The 20220-nt window shown below is 40.4% G+C and overlaps 1 protein-coding gene across 1 annotated transcript in view; it reads right to left on the bottom strand.

Annotated features, from left to right (window-relative positions):
* Positions 1 to 18289, bottom strand: part of LOC122816207 (deoxyribonuclease-1-like) — a 136861-nt gene extending 118572 nt beyond the window's left edge. The window contains exon 1 of the mRNA XM_044088955.1: positions 17640 to 18289. Coding sequence (XP_043944890.1) covers positions 17640 to 18289 — 650 coding nt within the window. The remainder of the gene's footprint in view (positions 1 to 17639) is intronic.
* Between the last annotated feature and the right edge of the window lie 1931 nt (positions 18290 to 20220).

Consider the following 20220-nt stretch of genomic DNA (forward strand, 5'->3'; position numbering starts at 1 on the left):
TGCATATTAATCAAACTTTTAAAAAAGTTAATAAAAAACTTGGCTCATTATACAAGATCAAACCTTTCCTCACTCCACTAGCTAGGATGGTAATTGCCCGTACACATCTACTTTCCACCCTCCTTTATGCATCCCCTCTCTTCACGAACTTGAGTAAGTCTGACCTTAATAAACTCTCTAGCTGCATTAATCATATTGCTAGATTTGCCACTGGAGCAGCATACAGAACAAACCACTGTCTGAACCTAAAGAATCTAGGGTGGCTAGAATTGCCTATCCAACTTCAGTACAATCAGCTAATAGTAGCACATAAAATTCTCTACCAACCTGAAAACACACCCATACTTACAAAAATTATCACCCCTTACAGCAACCTCAAGACACTTCGCTCATCCAACAAATTACTAGTCCAAACCCTCAAAAGCAGCAACTTATATGGAGACTCTCTATATGCCAACTCTGTTGGCAAAATATGGAACTCACTTCCTGCTGAGCTTACTTCAGAGCCCGTTCTAACCCAATTAAAAAAAATCCAAAACAGTACTTTCAAAGGCAATGGCTATGTCCTTGCTCTAATCCTGATTAACTCTGGCAATATAAAAATGTGCTAAAGAGGTCTTTTGGCCACCCCTACACTGCTTCTTAATTGTTACTCTATAACAAATCAGATTTATATATGACAGAATGAATGACCTTTATCCTATGTATTGTATCTGTAACAGTGCTTTAACTTGATTAATGTAACAGTTTTTCTGTATGTATGTATGTATGGAGCTTTTCTCCCCAGGCCTCCACTGAAAATGGACAAGTATCCAGTCGGACTATCCCGGTCAACAAATGTAAAATAAAAATAAAATAAATAAATATTTTTTTTTTACTTCTATTTTATTTATTGATACATTTGTTAACCAGGTGAGAACATCGGTGAAAAAAAAGTATAGGCACAATGTGGGTTGGAAAGTAATATAACAAAGGTTCCAGTCTTAAACAAGATCTTAAAATAAATGCTATAGCATAGTACAGTAGGTAAATTCAACAGCAGGAGCTCATAAATGCAAAATGCCAAAGGGCATATACAATAAGAAGAAGCAGTAAGAGAGAGAGAGATAATATTATTAGGTAACCCAGAGGGGAGGGAAAGTTGAAACATAACAGAATAGTTAGGCAATTACTAGAGTAGAATCATTTTAGAACAAGTAGTGGGAAAAATGAAAGGAGAGACAGCTAATAGAAGATAGCTAGGAAGAAAGAATATTACTATGATAGCAATTAGACACAGGGTGAGTAACATGAAATAATAAGCGAGATTATAGAAGGCAAAAATAAACAAATGCATAGAAAGTAGGGTGGCAGCTGGAAAAGTCGATTCTTTAAGATTTGCTATAAATGAAGCATTCTAGCATCATTAAGTACCTGAGAATAAAGTGAGAAAGTGCTGGGATATTACACAACAGTCAGTTGGTTACTGAAGATACTTAAAGAATGAATAACTACAAAACAGGAGTCGTATCATTGGCTGTTATCAACTACATTTGAACTAATAAAAATGATGTAGTTGGCAAGACTGTATTATATTAAAAAAATACATCAAACACAGTGTAAGTGTGAGAAAATAAAATCTATTTTAATCATGAACAAGTAAAAACATGCTGCTGATAAATAAGTTTTTTTGAAACTGTGAGTCTGATTGGGGAACAAAGAGTTAACTCTCTTCAAACACAAGGTAGCAGAGAAGGAATTGTTTTTTTTTTTCTTTTTTTTTCAATAATATTTCTTTATTGTTTTTCTTTTTCATATTACATCGCTTCACAAGAATAATAACAGGTAAAATACATTATTTCTTCCAGGTGATTACCCTCCTTTAAGTATACTGCTAGATATTGTTGTGCATCTTATTGTGTATGTTATCAATGTACTCCAACTTCAATGATTTATGCAAGTATAATATTGAAAATGTGTTCCCACAATTTCAAACTATTATGCTTTGGGTTATGTTTGTTTAATATGTATTTGTGGGCTAATATATGTCTTATCGCTAAGGTTCTAAAGTTGTTCCATGAGGTTTTAGATGGTGTTAGCCAGTTGGTTGCTATGTTTGGATTTGAGTTTGGGATGTATTTAAAATACATCAGAGAAATTAAAACATTTCTGTGAGTAAAGCACTTATTCTGAATACAATTCCTATTTGAGTTAGAGTGGAAATGGACATTACTTTTCGCATGAGTGTTTCATTATAATAATTCAATTGTTAACTGAGAAACTCTGTTAGCAGAGGAAACAAGAAAAACAAATACTCTCACACATGTCCAACGGCATTAGCACATTATTTTATTGCAGTATGCAAAACTTTTACTTCTAAACAAACATAACAGACCATAGACAAAAAATTTAGTGTGATCTGTCTTTACACCAAGAAAAATGTTTACTTGCAAGAAAATATGCTAACCGTAGTAAAATGCATTAAGGTATTATACCTTCACAATACGCATAACATTTAAAAAACATAGGAAATTTCTTACTTTTAAAAAAAGTGCTTCAGCCTTTGTAGGATAGAATGACAGAAGTTGTAAGGTTTAGGGGAGGAGTCCACCAAGTGACTCTCATTTGTTATTTATTGTTGTGATCAAGACAAAAACTTACCTATAAAAAGACAGTGGAATAAGTATGCATATGGAAGGGCATAGCCATAAACTTAAAACTTTTGATCTGTATGTCAGGCTCCAATAATAACCCCTAAATATACTATCGGTAGGCATCATACTTCATTTATGTGCATTTTTTTGCAGATCTAACCTAGATTACATAGTTATGCTTCACATTATTGAATGTCATACATCTGAGAAAAATCATTGTATGTCCAGCTTAATGCATTTGTACAGTATCTGAGACTTAGGTAGGTACTAGGCTATCGGCCCTAAGGCCTTTACAAGCCTAGCCAAAAAGGTACCCTGACTTTCGCCACTTTCGCTATTTTCCTGTGCCCCTGTCGAGCAGAGCCACAGAGGTGATCCCCAGGGTGAATTTCCAATCTAATCATACTACATGCATTTAAAGAAGGGACCCATCCTGCCCTTGACTTGGGCAGAGTATTACTCCTTAAACTGAGTGAGTGTGCTACTGCTTTCATACTGTGTGCCTAGTTACACCCATGTGTATATCCGACTACTGTAGCTGATACGTGGTAAGATATTGAAGACAGAGCTACACAGTGTGACTTAAATTATATTGCACACATCACATTCGGCATACATTACTTTTATCAACATTATTTTCAGCAATAAAATGTTAAATTAATACATCCAACAAACTAAGTATAATCATCTGTCTTTTACTTGCCTTTTTCTAGTCTTGTGCAAATAAACACAACACTGTGTACCTGAGTGACGTGTGTGTGTGTGTGTGTGTGTGTGTGTGTGTGTGTGTGTGTGTGTGTGTGTGTGTGTGTGTGTGTGTGTGTGTTTCCCTTATGAGGGCTTTTCACTCTTTCATACACCAATAAATGTATACAAGTGTTGTCTTTGACATAGCTCATTTGTCAAACATGGCCATTTAAAGAATTTGAAGAAGTTTGTCACAGGTGCAATAAGGTAAATGTGTGCAGACTTCATAGATGGTGCAGTTAATCGTATCTCTGAACTGAACTGCATGCATATACCTTTATAATCTACTCATATTATAAAAAAATGTTTGCGCTTTCTCTGCATTTTAGTGCCCAAGAACAATACACATAATATAGTATTTCATTCTCAGTGTGACCCTCCTTTGAGTCAGAAGTAAGTCAATTAGTGGGGTACCAAGTGAATATCAAGGCTTATTTTTTAATTTAATTTCAGAATACATTCTACCTACTCAGCTGATTAAATTTATGCTAGTTCCATATGCTCCCCAATACTTCTGTCTTTATTCATCTATGAAGTATATAAGAACATGAACAGAATTCTACTGTACTATGCATTTAATTAGTTACAGATGACAGTGATACTTTTGTAAATATGTTGGACATCCTAGTACAGCTGTTGGCAGTTTTTCCTATTTGCCCGAAGCTGCTCCTTATGTTGGTGTTTGTCTTTTGGCTTTTTTCCCGGTAAGGGGTCGCCACAGCGGAACTCCGGTCCGCTAATGATTGGCAGTAGAATTTTACAAAACGCCAAGGTGCCAGCACGATGCCCATCCTTCAACGAAGACACACCCATTTACGCACGCATGTCTTTCGAATGCTACCCAACAGCGAGGAGGACATGCAGACTCCACACAGAAGGCACTCCCAAGCCACGCCACGAATCGAACGGGAGAACCTCTTGCTGTGAGGTAACAACGCTACTGCCATACCACAGCGGCATTACCCGAAGCTGCTCCTTATATTACGTTATATTTATGTGATGCCAGAAGGATACAATAAGGTTATCCAGTCTGTATTTTTAAGTGCCTTAACATTCTACCTCCTCTCCATATCTACTTCCCCCCACCCCTTTTTTCCAGCTGTGTGGATTCCTACTGCACCACCCATTCTGATAATTCATTCCACAGATCTACAATCCTCTTTGTGAAAACATACTTTTCAAGTATCCAGGAAAACTTAACCCTTACAGTCTTCTGCTCCCTCTGTCCCTTCTGTTCAGCATGATGCCATTACACCTCATTAACATGGCATTTTGCACCAGTATCATGTCTCCCTATATTATTTTGTTTCAAGTAAGAAGAGCTGTAGCACCTCTAACCTCATGACATATTCCTTTCTTTCTGTCACATTGACCTTTCTGTCAACGTCCCCCTGAATTCCTACAAGCAGCTTGATATCCTTTTTCCTTATATGGGCTTCCCAAACTGCACACAGTACACAAGGTGTGGTGTGGTATGATCAAGACCACACAGAGTTAAGTTGAAGGCATTACCTTTTTGTTTCTGGAATTTATCCCCTTAGGAAAAAAAACAGCATTCAGTTTGCTACTGCCACTGTCCTCCCAATCTGCTTTGTGTGGACTAGTCCAGTTATGATCCACACCCATACTTCCCTTTTCCCTCTCCATCATTTTCACTCTTTACATCTGATACTTTACAACCCGCGGTGGTGGTGCTGCGGTAGCGTTGTCACCTCACAATAAGACGCTGTCCGGTTCGATTCTCAGATAGACCGTCTTCTGCGTGGAGACATGTGTGAATGGGCGTACCTTCGTTGAAGGTTGTGCATCAGGGCTGGTAACTTGGCATGTAAAAATCAACTACCAATCATTAGCAGACCGGAGTTCCGCTGTGGCGACCCCTAACCGGGAAAAGCCGAAAGACTCAACAACATCTGATACTTTACACAACAGCTGTTGTGCCCAAAGGCAGTACTTTGCATTTGTTTTCATTGAATGTCAAATACCAGATTTCTGCCCATTTTATCAGTCTTTCCATATCCTTCACTGGACTCTTCCCCTCCCTCACTACTGCATTTGACTTTGGGTCATCAGCAAAGAGGGAGATCCTGTTCTCTATTCTCACAGAGATGTTTGAGACAATCATACTAAAAAGTAGCGGATCTAGGACAGAACCTTGTGCTACAACACTAGTGACTTCCATAATTCCTGACATTATCACTCTCACCACAGCCCTGTCTTACCTTTTAACCATGCAGCAAGTCAGATCCTTGGTCTAAGACCTGACCAGAACTTATTCACTTTTCCTTTCATCCTGCTGTGTGGGATAGAGTCAAAGGCATTGCTGAAGTCCATGTAGACTCTATCAACCAATATACTCCTGTCAAATTTTCCTGTATGTAGTCATAAAACAAGAGCAGGTTTAACTGGCAACTCCTTCTGGTTGTGAACCCATGTTGGTTGCTAACTTGGAAACTAGTGTCTTTTAGAAATGCTACCAGCTTTCCCTCAGGATTCTCTCCATTACCTTCCTTGCCACTCTTGTTAAGCTAACAGTTCTACAGTTTCATGTTTCTGTGTTTTCTATCCCCAACTGCTTTTATGGTAAGACTACCACTTACCACTGCCTCCAGTCCTCTGGGTACTTATGCACTAGCCAGTGATCAAGGACTTTGTCAACATAAAAGCTAGATTCATTAGGACCCTCGGAAGTTAGCCCTTTGAGTCCTTGTGTATTATCATCCTATTAACCTCTCCCCTCTCTCTTTGGTGTCTATCCAGTGTTCTTCCCATTCTGATTGCCATCCCACCAACATGGCTCACATCTTTTACTTTCCTTTCTGAAGATTGAATCAAAATATTAATTGATTACCTCTGTTTTCCTTGTTTTATGTGGTTGTCCCCCACCCCCATATTTCTCAGCCTGGTCAGATCTGTCCTTCCCTTCTTTCCTTCTCCTATGTAACTAAAAAAAGCTCTAGCTTCCTTTCTTAATCCATTCTGCTAACTCCCTTTTGACTTTAGACTTTATTGTCCTCAGCATCCTTGCAGCTTTTTGATATCCTCCTTTTTACTGCACCCCCACCACCCCTCTACCCCCTCCTTTCAACCAATTTTAAGCCCTACTTTTTGACCTAATTGCTAGCCATACATTCTGATGCAGTTACGTTGACCTTCTTTTTTGCCACTTTGTCTCTTCCTCAAAACTTTGTCCATATCCCTGCATACTTCATCCCTACCGCATTGTCATTGTTTGTTTAGTCCTAACTCATTCCTGGCTGCTTCTCCCAAACAACATAAACCAATGTTCTAAAATCCCATGCCACTGCTTTTTTTTGTTTTGTTTTTTATTTTTACCCTTCCCCATAATTTGTGGGATGATCACTGTTGGTAAATGACCTGGCCATCCATGACAGCCTCTGCATTGATTAGAACAACGTCCTTTATTCTGTCCTGTCTGGTACAATTCTACTTCAGTTGGTTCATTCAGCTTCCAATTCCTCTCTAGTCTGGAGTTCAGAATCTCTCAGTTTGCTCCTGGCAGAGTCAAATCCCCCATGAGTATTACCCTCTTCCTCTTACACCACAGCTTTATTCACTTCCCAGCTGTGTCAGTCTACAAGCTCCCTCCACACTCTATACTCTGCCAGTACATTAATCTAGCTTCTTACTTTAGCAGTGCCCTTGCCCCATGCCTAGTCTGATGTTTTTCTTCCTCTGAAATCACCTCTAATGCTCTCCTTTCTGCAGACTGCTACTTCACCCCATTTCAATCTTCTTTGTCATTCTTGAACAACCTATAGCCAGACATCTCTATGCCCCACCTTCTCTTGTCACGTGCCCATATTCTTGTGATGCCAGCAATGTCCACTCCATGTCTGCATTAGTGCTTGAGCCTCCTATTATCCTACCCATACTCCTAGTTGTTTCTCCTCCATCCTCTTCTGCATCTATTTTTACCTTCTGTGTATTGCCTAAACATTAACCCCTCACTTCTATTTATATCATCTTCAATTCCCTTCTGTTTTAATTTAAACTTAGAAAATGAACTGCATGGTGTATAGGGATAAAGCCCTGCCTAGAGTGCAGGTAACTGGGATTTGAGCAGTGTCCAAGGCATCATTAAGAGCTGAATCTAAGCAGTTCAGAAGGCCATGAAGAACCACACTCCAGAGACACCAAAAAATATGTAAATGCAACTTTTATTTTCACATTGTAATATAATGTGAAAATAAAAGTTGCATTTGCATATTTTTGGGCATCTCTGGAGTGTGGTTCTTCGTGGCCTTCTGAACTGCTTATATTTTGTTCTGGTTTAAGTGTTGAAGACTGCTTCCCTAATCTTTTGCTGATCATTAAGAGCTGACCAGAGAGTGTAGGACATTGCAGCCATTGCTGGCTCACCCATCAGGGGCAGTTCTAGCCTGTCATTTGGATAACACCTAGTAGCACAGGGTGGTTACATCTGTGGAGCACGGGCTTAGTGGGCATGCTGTACCACTGTGCAACAGCACATTCTGTAGGATTCAGCAGGAACAGGCATACTTTTCTGTGTTCTACCACCACCAGAAGTGCGCCTTCTTATGATGATGGCAGCACTCAGCAGAGCTCAGACAGCCTATGAGAAGAAGGGAAGGAGTTCCACTAGGGGAAGGTAGGCCATCTCACAGAACCAGTAAGAAGCCAGGGGAATAAATATGCTAAGTGAGTGAATCCTAGGCAGCATTAAATTGTTTGGATGTTTTTTACCATGCATGGGAATGCTCAGCTCTCACCCCCCCCCCAGGTAAAGGTGTTGATCAGGTGCAGTTGGTGGAGCTACCAAGCTAGGTCCTACGGGGATGCAAAAAAAAAAAAAAAAAAATAGAAACATATGACTGCTGATATGTTCCATTCCAACTCAGCACTAGGTACAGCTGAATTGTCTGGGCTAAGATGCACCATGACCTTTACACAGAGCTGGTCTCTTTAAAAGGTTTCCATCATCCTCCTTCCTACCAATCCTAAGCTTTTTTTCAACTTGTCCATTACCACAATCCGGCATTATACTTCTGAATCTTCTCTTTCTTATTATTAAATAGGTAAGTCCACAGGGAAGGAACTTTTGGATGCATTTGTAACTGAAATTGCAGGAAGACAGGCCCTGGGATTCAATAAGCTCATTTTTCCTTGTAGGAACAGTGTAGCCACTCTTGCACGGAATATGGCTGCCCAGCAATCCAGTAAACTACTGTTTTGATGTGCACAAGCTTGCCTACACTATTCCTGCATGGACACCACTGCATAATGCTAATTACCTCATTTGCTGGTGATAACCATGCAAATTAGGTGACTTAGCTATTCAGCAAGCAGGCAGGCATCTGTGCAAGAATAGTGTTAGTTGCAGAAATGTATTCGGCCACTAGCCGTATACATTTCTGCAAAAATTAAAATGGAGGCATGACATTTCAAATAAAAGCATGTATTATAATCTTTAGGCATGCCAATGGCCAAATGTATGGCCACTGGCATGGAAAAGGGTCTCATTTTTATAAAAATAAAAGTTTTTTTTTGGCCGATCTCGGCCGTTTAAGCATTTGGCAGCGGCGCGCAAACGGGATTGTGCCGAAAAAAAAATGTGAAAACTCAATTTTAAGGGAAATCTGCATTTTGCCATTATAGTCTATGGCATGCAGAATCAAAACAATACCAGGGAACATTGGTTGTTAAGGGGAAAGCCTCTGTGGTAGTGCAGTAACTATGGACTAAGGCAGTGGGGTATACCAATGAGGGGAAATTTACTATGTACCAAACTGCACCTAACCATGTAGGTGCTATAACATGATCGTGTAAGCAGGAGGAGCAACAGACATGTAAAGAGGATGTGTCATGCATGGTATAAGCACATTGGAGCCCTATGGCACCCAGATAAGGGGCTGTGTCTGAGGCTGTATTGACTTATTTCATGAAATGAAGAGCGTGTTCATGTCCAGGGAGCACAATTTTTTCGTCTTTACATTAGCTAAATGGGTTTGCATGATGTGCACCCAGTCTGAAACAAAAAAAACCTGGGAAAAGCAGGACTGTTTACATTTGGGCACAAGGTTTGCATGGAGCACCTCGAGACTTAAAAGGGGCAGAAATGGGTAGGGAAAAAAGGAAAACAGCAGAATAAAAGCAATCAAGAACAAATTACATAGGTTGCAGGTGGAATGCATCATAGTCAGTCAATCATACAGGCAGCATCTGCAGCACAACAGTATAAACTATGCAAACATCTGTCAGTCTTGTTTTTTCTACAAACTCTGAACCATTGGTGTACACATGCAGGCGAATTTTAACTGGAAAAAAATATTAGGGGCTGCCACTGCTTTGATCCATCAGTATGTGCTAGAGGCTGTGGGCAGTGAGGAGGATAATGCTGGCAACCACCACAGACCATGGAAGAAGAGAAGAGTGTTCAGAGCCAGGGTACCTTACCAGGGGCTACATGATCTGGAGATAGAGTGCTACAGGGTGGACAGAGACATATGTCAGCAAATCACCGAGCTGTGTCATCCTCAACTCAGACCTAGAGCCAACAGAGGGGAACCCATCCCAGTGGATACCAAGGTATGTGTAGCCTTAACAATTCTAGCTACAGGTACTTTCCAAAGACCTACTGGGGACATCATGGGGGTCTCACAGGCATCTGCATCCAGGGTACTCCACCAGTTTCTAAATGCCATGTTACCACATGCCAGTGAGCACATTTACTTCCCCAACACCCGTGAAGAGAGATCCAGCAATATGTGTCTCTTTCACCATGTAGCAGAATACCCAGAGGTACTGGGTGTGATAGACTGCATGCACATCCACATCAAAGCACCACCCAGTGAAGAGAGTAGGGTCTACATAAACTGCAAGGGATTCTGCGCCATCAACTGCCAGGTTGTGTGCAATTCCCAGGACATTATCATGAATGCGTGTGCCGGCAGCTCTGGAAGCTATCACAACTCCCACATCTGGCATTTGTCACAGCTGTACCAGGCATTTGCCAGTGGGGGCATCCCATATGGCTGTCTGGTGAGGGATGCTGGCTATGTACTGAAGCCATGGATGATGACACCCATCAGAAATGTACACACACCCAAACAAGAATGCCATAATGAGGCACACACACAAACCAGGATCATTATAAAGCATGTGTTTCGGATGCTCAAGTCACAGTTCCGCTGCCTTGACATATCTGGTGGAGCCTTGCAGTACTCTCCATCCACATGTGCACACATGTTCATAGTATGTACCATGCTACACAATATTATCTTGTGGAAACAACTGCAGCAGGAACAGCACAGGGAAGGGCAACAGAGCCCACCACCACTGCCAAGGTCCCCACAGGCACAGATGGACTCAGAGGAGGAGGCCCCTGATCCTGCTCCTGTAGACAGACAGAGGCATACCCAGTATGCTCAGGCCTTGGCAAAGAGGCAACTCATAGCACACACACTGACACTGCAGGGACCCCAGGGACTGACACCTCTCTCTGACTCACACACATGGTAAAATGGATGACACACACATCATATTACCTGTAACTTACCATATATAGGCAGCATACTGTGTGCATCCAATGTAGGTGACCTTCAAGCACTGTCCTCACAACTGCCGCAGGCACAAGTTAAGTCAGTCTTCTTAACAATAAATGAATGGATTAGTATGTTTTGCTAGCATATCTATGGAAATTCTGTATGCATGCAAGGGAATGGGGTGGCCTACTGGGATAGCAGCAGACAACTGACAACTATGTGGGACACCAGGGAATGTCTGCTCAAAATTGGCCTCCCCACACTATGCAATATTACCCAAGGTGGCAAATCCCACTGCAGTATATGTGTGGGGACAATTAACTAGGGGTCATAGGTCACAGGAATGGATGTCAGTGTGGCGGTCCCATATCCACCCCTCACACCCACACAATAGTATGGTAAAATGGAACCAAAATGTAAAGCAAATAGCACAGTCTGTGCAAATGTGTACAATTGACAGGTGTGCCCCTCATATACCCACAGAAATGCAGTAACATGTATGTTTGCAGGGAAATATCAGCATAGCACACATTTGCAGGGCTGTACCAATACACATGAAAACATGTTGCCTGTCTACAATATGCAGGAGTCAATGAGCTATGTGTATGTGTGTTTAATACTGTCACAAAATGGCCAGCACATTCTCCTGGCAGTCGTCTTGTAGTGCCCTAGGTACAGTGCCATCTTTGACATGGCCATGTGCAGATAACTGCAGTGCCAACTGTTATGCATGTCAGTGACACCCACTGCTCTGCCACTGACATACCTGGAAGTCACAGTGCTATGTGGAATATACTACACATATAATGGACATCTTGAATGATGTGTAGCCAAGGTTCTAAGGCTTTTGTGAATATAAGTGCTTTTTGGTACTGTTGCCAGTGGTCATTTTCAATAATCCTTTTTTCTTATGTTTGCTTTTACATATAATGGACATGCCTGAACAGTAGAATGCACTCTGTACCCACACATAACTCCCAACCTCCGACAGCAAGACGTCCGGACAAGGGCAGAAATAAAAGTGGAACAAAGGCACGATGATAGGCATGTGTTGTAAATATTGCCCTTACATACTGAGAAAGTTGGTAGGGTGAGGGGGTTTGCAGTAGTGCGAATTGCCTGAAGGTTATGCAGTCTGAAACAGTAATGTCTGTCATTATTTTGTAAAATCACTCTTCAATTGTATGTAACTAACTTGCCATAAAAACACAAGTTTATGTAGACAGGATGAAACCTCAGCCAAACACTTGAACAACCTGCCAAAAAGTGTGCAGGTGAGAGGTATGGCCACAAAAGGATCTGACATCTCAGGTTAGAAAGATACCACACAAACAGGAGATCCCCAGCCAGTATATCACCAAGTTGCTGGACTGTTTACACAGCACGTCATCACTCAACTGGCTGTAGCCACAACTCACAAAAGGCCTTGTTGGGCAAGAATGTACATAGCTTGCCTCATAATATTGGTCTATACATCATACAACTAGTATTCCTCTGGTAAAGCACTGTGATGATCTGAGGATGTATGGCACTAGGTAATGACACAATATATTGCTGATGCCAGACTACAAATATGTTAAAAAATGTTTGCAAAACATACCCAGTACCCTGAGGAAAGTCCTGTGTACTCCTGAGAGGTATGACTGTAGCACACAAAACCCTGGACTGGAGTACACCTATCTCTGGAATGGAGTCCCACTCTGTAGGAGGTCACACTGGGCATGCTCCTACACTTGAGAATCACAGGACATGTTGGAACCCACATCAGAATATATGACTGTATTGTGTATATATGTCTGTGCATACAGACACAGATGTACATCTTAACTGTCCCCACACACACACATCAGACAGGAGTACCCTCAGCTAGCTGTAGGTGGCCCATATGTGATATATCTGCATCTGTTGCATGAGATACACAGACATATATATGAACAACAGATAACGTATGTCAAGCATACACACACATAGATGTGGGGAAGTGAGAGACAGACAGTTATAGAGAGAGACACGGGGAGACACAGACAGAATGAGTCACACACACAGATACCCTGAATGGCATACAGTGATGTCCTGCTGTGGACAGTGGCATACCAGCTGTAAACAGTTGCATGTGCCAGCATAAATGGTGAGCCCCATTGTGTAATAGTACTGATGATGGGTTTATAATATCACATCACCTGCCTGTGTGTGTGTGTGTGTGTGTGTGTGTGTGTGTGTGTGTGTGTGTGTGTGTGTGTGTGTGTGTGTGTGTGTGTGTGTGTGTGTGTGTGTGTGTGTGCGTGTGTGTCCATAGGTCTAAGTATTAGGAGACTGTTCACACTCAGTACACTTCACATTGCCCTACTTCACAAGATCTGCTGCTGTCATTCACCTTAAAAGTACCATTGGACAACTATCACCCCTATAAGTTCTGTAGCACATGTAATAACTGCATAACACTATAGTACAAATAACTAGATAGATAGGGGTTCTAATCTCAATACTGGCAACTGTGTGTGTGCGCGAGAGTGAGGGAATGTGTGTTTGTTTGTAGGTGAAACAGTTTTAGGCCATTCCCACCCACAAAATTTCCCAATGTCCCACTTTATCAGTTCTGCTGATGTCATTCCCCTTATCAGCACCTTTGGCCAGTTGTCAGCCCAGTAAGCTCCGTAGCACATGCGATAACTGTGTAACACTATAGTACAAATCACTAGATAGGCAGGGGTTTTACTCTCAGATTTGGCAAATGTGTGTGTAAGTGTTTATGTTTCTAAGAAGTATTTTGATAAGTTTCCCACCCAGTGCCCCACTTTATCAGTCCTGCTGATTTCATTCTCCTTATCAGCACCTTTGGCCAGTTGTCAGTCCAGTAAACTCCGTAGTGAGTGCAATAACTGCATAACACTGTAGTACAAATCACTAGATAGGCAGGGGTTCTAATCTCAATACTGGCAAGTAAGTGTGTTTGTGTGCGCGTGTGTGTGTGTGTGTGTATGCGTGTGAGTGTGTGTGTGTGTGTGTGTGTGTGTGTGTGTGTGTGTGTGTGTGTGTGTGTGTGTGCGTGAGAATCATATTGTGTGTGGATTATACCATTTTGAGCTGTGTAGCACCCTGTACACTTCCCATTATCCTACTTTACAAGGCCTGCTGATGTAATTCACCTTAGAAGTACCTTGGGACAAGGTGAATTCATATAAGCTCCATGGCACATCTGATAACTGCATAACACTGTAATAGAAATAACTAGATAGGTAGGGGTTCTAATCTCAATAGTGGCAACTGTGTGTGTGTGTGTGTGTGTGTGTGTGTGTGTGTGTGTGTGTGTGTGTGTGTGTGTGTGTGTGTGTGTGTGTGTGTGTGTTTGTGTGTATGTTTGGGTTGAGAATCATGTCGTATGTGGGTTATACCATTTTGAGTTGTGTACCACCCTGTACACTTCCCATCACCCTGCTTTACAAGGCTTGCTGATGTAATTCACCTTAGAAGTACCTTGGGACAAGGTGAATTCATATAAGCTCCGTGGCATGTCTGATAACTGCGTAACACTAAAGTAGAAATAACTAGATAGGTAGGGATTCTAATCTCAATACTAGCAACTGTTTGTGTGTGTGTGGGTGAGAATCATATCTTGTGTGGGTTATACCATTTTGATGTGTGTACCATCCACGCCTGTTTACCACCTCCTGATGACATTACTTTATATAGCATGTTAATGGCATTTGCATCACATGCAGTATGCTAAACCATTGTACAGGCCATTCCAGTCATCTGTATAGATGTCTACGGAATAGCTGAATTTTCGCAACCCATATCTGGTCTGTGTCCCTTACCAATGGCCATGTACATGATATTGTTGCCAAATAGGTCACAGTTAGTGTACTGACACACATGCCAGCATCAGATATCATACCTAACTGAAACATCATGCTGATACAATGTCTGTTACCTTATCACTTGTACAGGCTCACCATCCATGAAGGTATTCACAACATTGTGTGTTGTAAGAGGTAGTGGGTTATGTCCCACACATATAATCTATGTGGGGCATGTCATGTGTATGTAGCACTATAGTACATTAATGTGGATATGTAGGTTTATGAATCTGTCCATTGCCAATTGAGTTTGTGTTACTGTGTGCACATCCCCTGTGTCAGTCTTTATTGTATGTATATAAAGGATATACCATTTTGTCTCCCTGTTCCACCCTGTGAACTCAGGAATACATACACAAACCTGTCATACACAGTACCATGCATGCCCTCACCAACTGCATCAAGGTTGAGTATATGGGAAAGAAATGACAGGGGCCACAGGTGCTGACAGGTGAATATCTTGTGGTCAATATAATGGCTAAGCTTGTGAGGGACCTACTGACAGTAATCCAATAACCTCTTCCATATGTATGAGCCTGTGGTACTACACAACACTGAGGTGACTTGTCTGAAGGCTACCTGTCTGTGACAAGGAGTATGTATGAAAGGTCACATTGTCTGATAACAATGTCCATCACACACTGTTGCATGCATACATACCTGGTAAATGTACATATAAAGCTGTACCTTGGCTATGAAATGATTGGTGTAGTTCGACTCTGCCATACTCCACATTGGTAATGTCTGCAGGGCCACAGCCTGCAAACACACAGACACCTGGAACACAAATAAAATACAGCATGTCAGACTATATTCAGTCAGTGGTACTGACAGCAATAATGCATCATGGCTAATAAGGTACATACACCTTTATGTGTACCCATAACAAATGCAAGCAGATAGCACCTTACATAGTATTACATAGCTACACTGTACTATAGTCACCTTGTACATCAGACCCATATTAGCCTGTCCCTGCATCGATGGTCTGGATGACAGGGATGTGGCACAGGTATTATCATATGCACAGTGTGTGGTGTGGGTTTGCCAGAGCGTAGACAGGAAAAACACCACAGAATGGCAAAAAAAAAAATTATTCCAAGTTGAGCACTTTCTTCTCTACTTGAGGGATTTCTTCAGAGCAGTACATTAAAAGACACACACCCAGCCACTTATAAACCCACCCCAATTAAACAATTACACTCTAATTAAAAACAATTTTGCACAATAAATTCCTACTTCAAAATTAAAATAAGATAAATAAATGTTATCTAAACCTCATATCATGCCAACTTTTAAAGCAGTAAAAACATGATCATAGCACAAATGCTTTCATAAAAACAGTACCTTAATCTTGAGAAAGAAAAAAGGAACAAGTTCCAACTGTTATCCTAAAATGTTATACAATCTTAAAATACTAGAGATCCTAATCATCTCATTTATACCTGGATACTGAGATGCATTTAAAAACAATTGCCACCTCAGTTCCAGTATATCTAAATGTATGTCCAATATTCTACCCTGTTCATCTTTTGATAGTTGTTGAATTTCCAAAAATTAAAACCGATGCCCATGTCACTCCTGCAAATGCCTATAAAGGGCACTAGTGCTACTTTTATTTTTCATATCCCCCAAATGCTCTCCAATTCTAACCATGAATATCCTACAAGTTTTACCTATATAGAATATAGGGTAATCCTGACACTTTGCCAAATAAATCATGTTGCTACTGTTGCAGTTAAAATGTCCCTTGATGTGAATCACCTTTCTATTTACATTAAAATATCCCCGTTTCAAGAATGTATGAACAATATACACATGCATTACATTTGTAATTCCCAACTCTCCTATTGCATGTGTCACACTCAGTTCTTCTTTCTAAAATGTTCTTCAAATACTTGTCTTTTCTAAATACAAATCTAGGAACTTTTCCCACTTTTTGTGCAATATTTGCATCAAACTGCAAGATTTCCCAGTTGCTTTTAACAATGTGAAGGACTGCATTTACCACACCATTGTAAGTAATTATCAAACTCATACTAATGTTAACTTTGTTGTCAAATCCACCCAAGCGTCCATAAATTCCATTCCCCAAAATGGGCTTTTAAATGCCTTTGTCACATTTACTTTTTACTTCGACACTGACATCACGTAACAGACCATTTTGGTAACCTCTCTGTCTAAACATCTGCATAATAAATTCTAATTCACTTAAGAACTCTTCCTGTAAACTAACCATTATGGCTGCCTGCACCATTTGCCCCTTAACTACAGACTTCTTTTGATGGTGCGGGTGCCACTACTATAATCCAAATATGAGCTGGAAAAGGTTGGTTTTCTGTAGATCCTAGTTACAAACCTTTTATTCACCTGCTCCATCTCCAAATCAACATCCAAATAGTTGATTCTAAGTCTATTATATTCATAAGTGAATTTCAAAAAATGCACTGTTTCATTGATAAACAACAAACATTCTTTTAACCTAGCCTCAGTTCCCTTCCAAATCAGGAAGAGGTCATCCAAGAACCTAGTGTAATGCACAATTTGCAACATAAAGGGACTGTTCATCAGGTACTCCTCTTCCCAAAAGGACATGACCAAGTTAGAGAAAATGGGGGCACAAGTTGCCCCCATTGCCACACCCTTGATCTTTTTAGAACTACTTCCATTAACACGATGAACTTATTCACCTCATCTTGATGGAAAATATTTGTCTTGTTAAGCTGCTGTTCTAACCAATTTAACCCCTCATCATGAGGTATTACTGAAAAAAGGTTACATACATCAATCGTAACCATAATTAAATCAGGAGTAACCTCGATCCTGTTAAGCTTATCCAAAAACTGCCAAGAATCCTTGCTAATATATGTAAACACCTCCAAACATTTTTGCATGTTTTGGTCCAAGTATTTACTAATAAAGCATATCTTGGACCTCTTGCCATCCCATCCATGATAGGCCTAAATTTAGGGTTAATTAGGCCCTTGTGGATTTTGGGAATCCCAAAGATGTTGGAAACCATGGGATGCTCATTTTTCATATAAAAATATTCTTTTTCATCAATCTGACCCTGATATAACATATCATCTAGTAACAAGTCTATCTTACGGTATGTCACCTTAATTTCATTCAAAGAACTCTCTTCATAGGTGTCATCCAGCAGCAAGTAGTTCATTGCATCAAGGTAGTCACCCTTCTCCATAATGACTACACCATTACCCTTGTCCGGTTTCATGAACCGGATAGTGGTATGGCTGGTTAAATCTGCCAATAACTGTTGTTCTTCTTTGGTCATATTGAATATCTTTTCCTGATTCCTAGTTTTGTTGGTAATATACATTTGTCTAATGTCTTTTTCACAATTTTTTTCAAATAATCCAATCACGTTGTTCAAAGGGGGATTAAAGGTGCTAGGCTTTCTAAAACCTTCATTGATACTAATGCCCTGGTCACTCGGCTGGTTGAACCAAACCTTTAGATTTAACTTTCTAGTGAAACATTTCAAATCAATAAGAGTATTAACCATAGTTCCTGTTTTACAAGGCACAAAGGTGAACCCCTTAGCTAATAAATTAGCATGTTGGCCATTAAGAGGTAATTGTGAATAATTGTAAATTTTAAAGTCACCCTTGTCATTGACAATAGTCACAGGCTCCAACCCATTCTATTTACAATATTGCTCACTCAAACACTGAACTAAAATATCCAGGTTCGAATGCCCACTCATATTGTAGCTACTACTTTCCCCCTGATTGTGAGTGTCATCATCCAAACCAAGATTATGCTAATCGACAATACCATAATAATTATTAAATCCGACTACATTTATGTTGTTATTTGCACTTTTGGTTTGTACATCACTTTGTCCTATATTTAATACATTTCCCCTTATGCAGATTTTACAAATGCCCTCTCTTTCACTGTTAAAACAACCGTTATAAGGACAACAATGTTTATTTTTATTAATTTTCATTATTTGCTCATTTACACTATATATAGAAACATCTATCACAAGGTCTGAGTCCACACTTCCACCTTTACCTGAACCAAAACACTGTTCTTGTGTTAATGCAATTGTTTGAAGTAATAGGCTTGAGTCACTTTGATCGATTTCACAAACAGGTGCCTGAGTCAAGTCAATAGCCGAAATGTCATTTAAATGCAAAGAAATGCCCTGACATAACACCTCCCCTGTAGTTGGGACATTGTTAATAAGCTCATGTTTAAAGTTAATAATGGAATTACTTTCATTGTAACTTACACAAGCCCTCGACCTAAAATTGTCCGGAGAAGATTCCAAAACTGGTCGCTCTACGTGTTTCGTGACCTGAAACCTTTTCATCTTCGCCCCCTGTGCTGTGAAGTTCCGTTGAGTATTCTCAAAAAAAGAAGAAGAAGAAGAAGGGGAAGACTGACCACCCATTTTGCCTCGAAGCCTCTCTGAATGCCTTACTGTGTCCTCCATGTTGGCCCCTGACTGCAGACACTGACGTCGCTCGTCCTGATGATTCCTCTCATTTTGCGTCACTTCCACCCCTTGATTTGTGACATTGTCAGGTGAGTGCTTGCCGTTACCTTGGTGACCTGGAGATAACGGATAAGCAATGCCCTTGGCGTATTCATTTATATCCCTTTTAATTTTGCTAGTTTTATGTACGAATATAGCATTGCATACATTGTTGACTTGATTATAAGCATTATTATAAGAAGATTGCCATCTATTGAAATCAATATAATTTTTAATAGATTTGTCCAATTCATCTAAGTCCTTGGCCATATGTTCAAGCTTTAACTGATTGTACTTTACCATAAGTCTCATTAAATCAGTGCCAACCTGATCAAACAATAAATGTAACTCATTCAAAAATTCACTGTTCTCATTAACACCATTGGGATACCTACACAATCTCAAACCCCGAGGCACTTGTAATTCAATGTTTCTGTTCAAGTATGCATTCTCCATTTTAATCTTTTTAAATGCCAAAAGATCTTTCTCAAATCGTTTTAATTTGTCATGCACTGTAGATTCTACCCGGGAACATGAGGAATCCCCCATGTTACCCAGAAGAAAATGGAATCTATTCTCTTTCCATATTCCATCATTAACAATGGTACACTGATTTGTAAGACCTTGCCTCCCTCCAGGGTTTTCACTGTCCTGGTTCATCTCCTGATTAATCTGACCAGAGGGTCCAAGGTTAACATTGTCAGTAGAAGATGGTGATGGCTGGGTGAGGGGGTAACCAAGACTTCCAAAAATGTTACCAACACTAGGTTGTTTGTCCATCAAGGTTTTGATCTGCGTTGTGTGAACCTCTAACTGCTGATTTATTTGTTGCAAAAGGTTAAGAATTTCTCCATTCGAGGTAAGCTCTTCCATCCTGCTGGCCCAATAGACAATCCGCAAGCACAATTTTCAAACCAAATAATCCAATCACCAGCATGTGGACTGGAAAA

This window comes from Protopterus annectens, chromosome 12.part0 (assembly GCF_019279795.1).
Source record: "Protopterus annectens isolate FY-2018-M chromosome 12.part0, PAN1.0, whole genome shotgun sequence".
NCBI classification, from domain to species: domain Eukaryota; kingdom Metazoa; phylum Chordata; order Ceratodontiformes; family Protopteridae; genus Protopterus; species Protopterus annectens.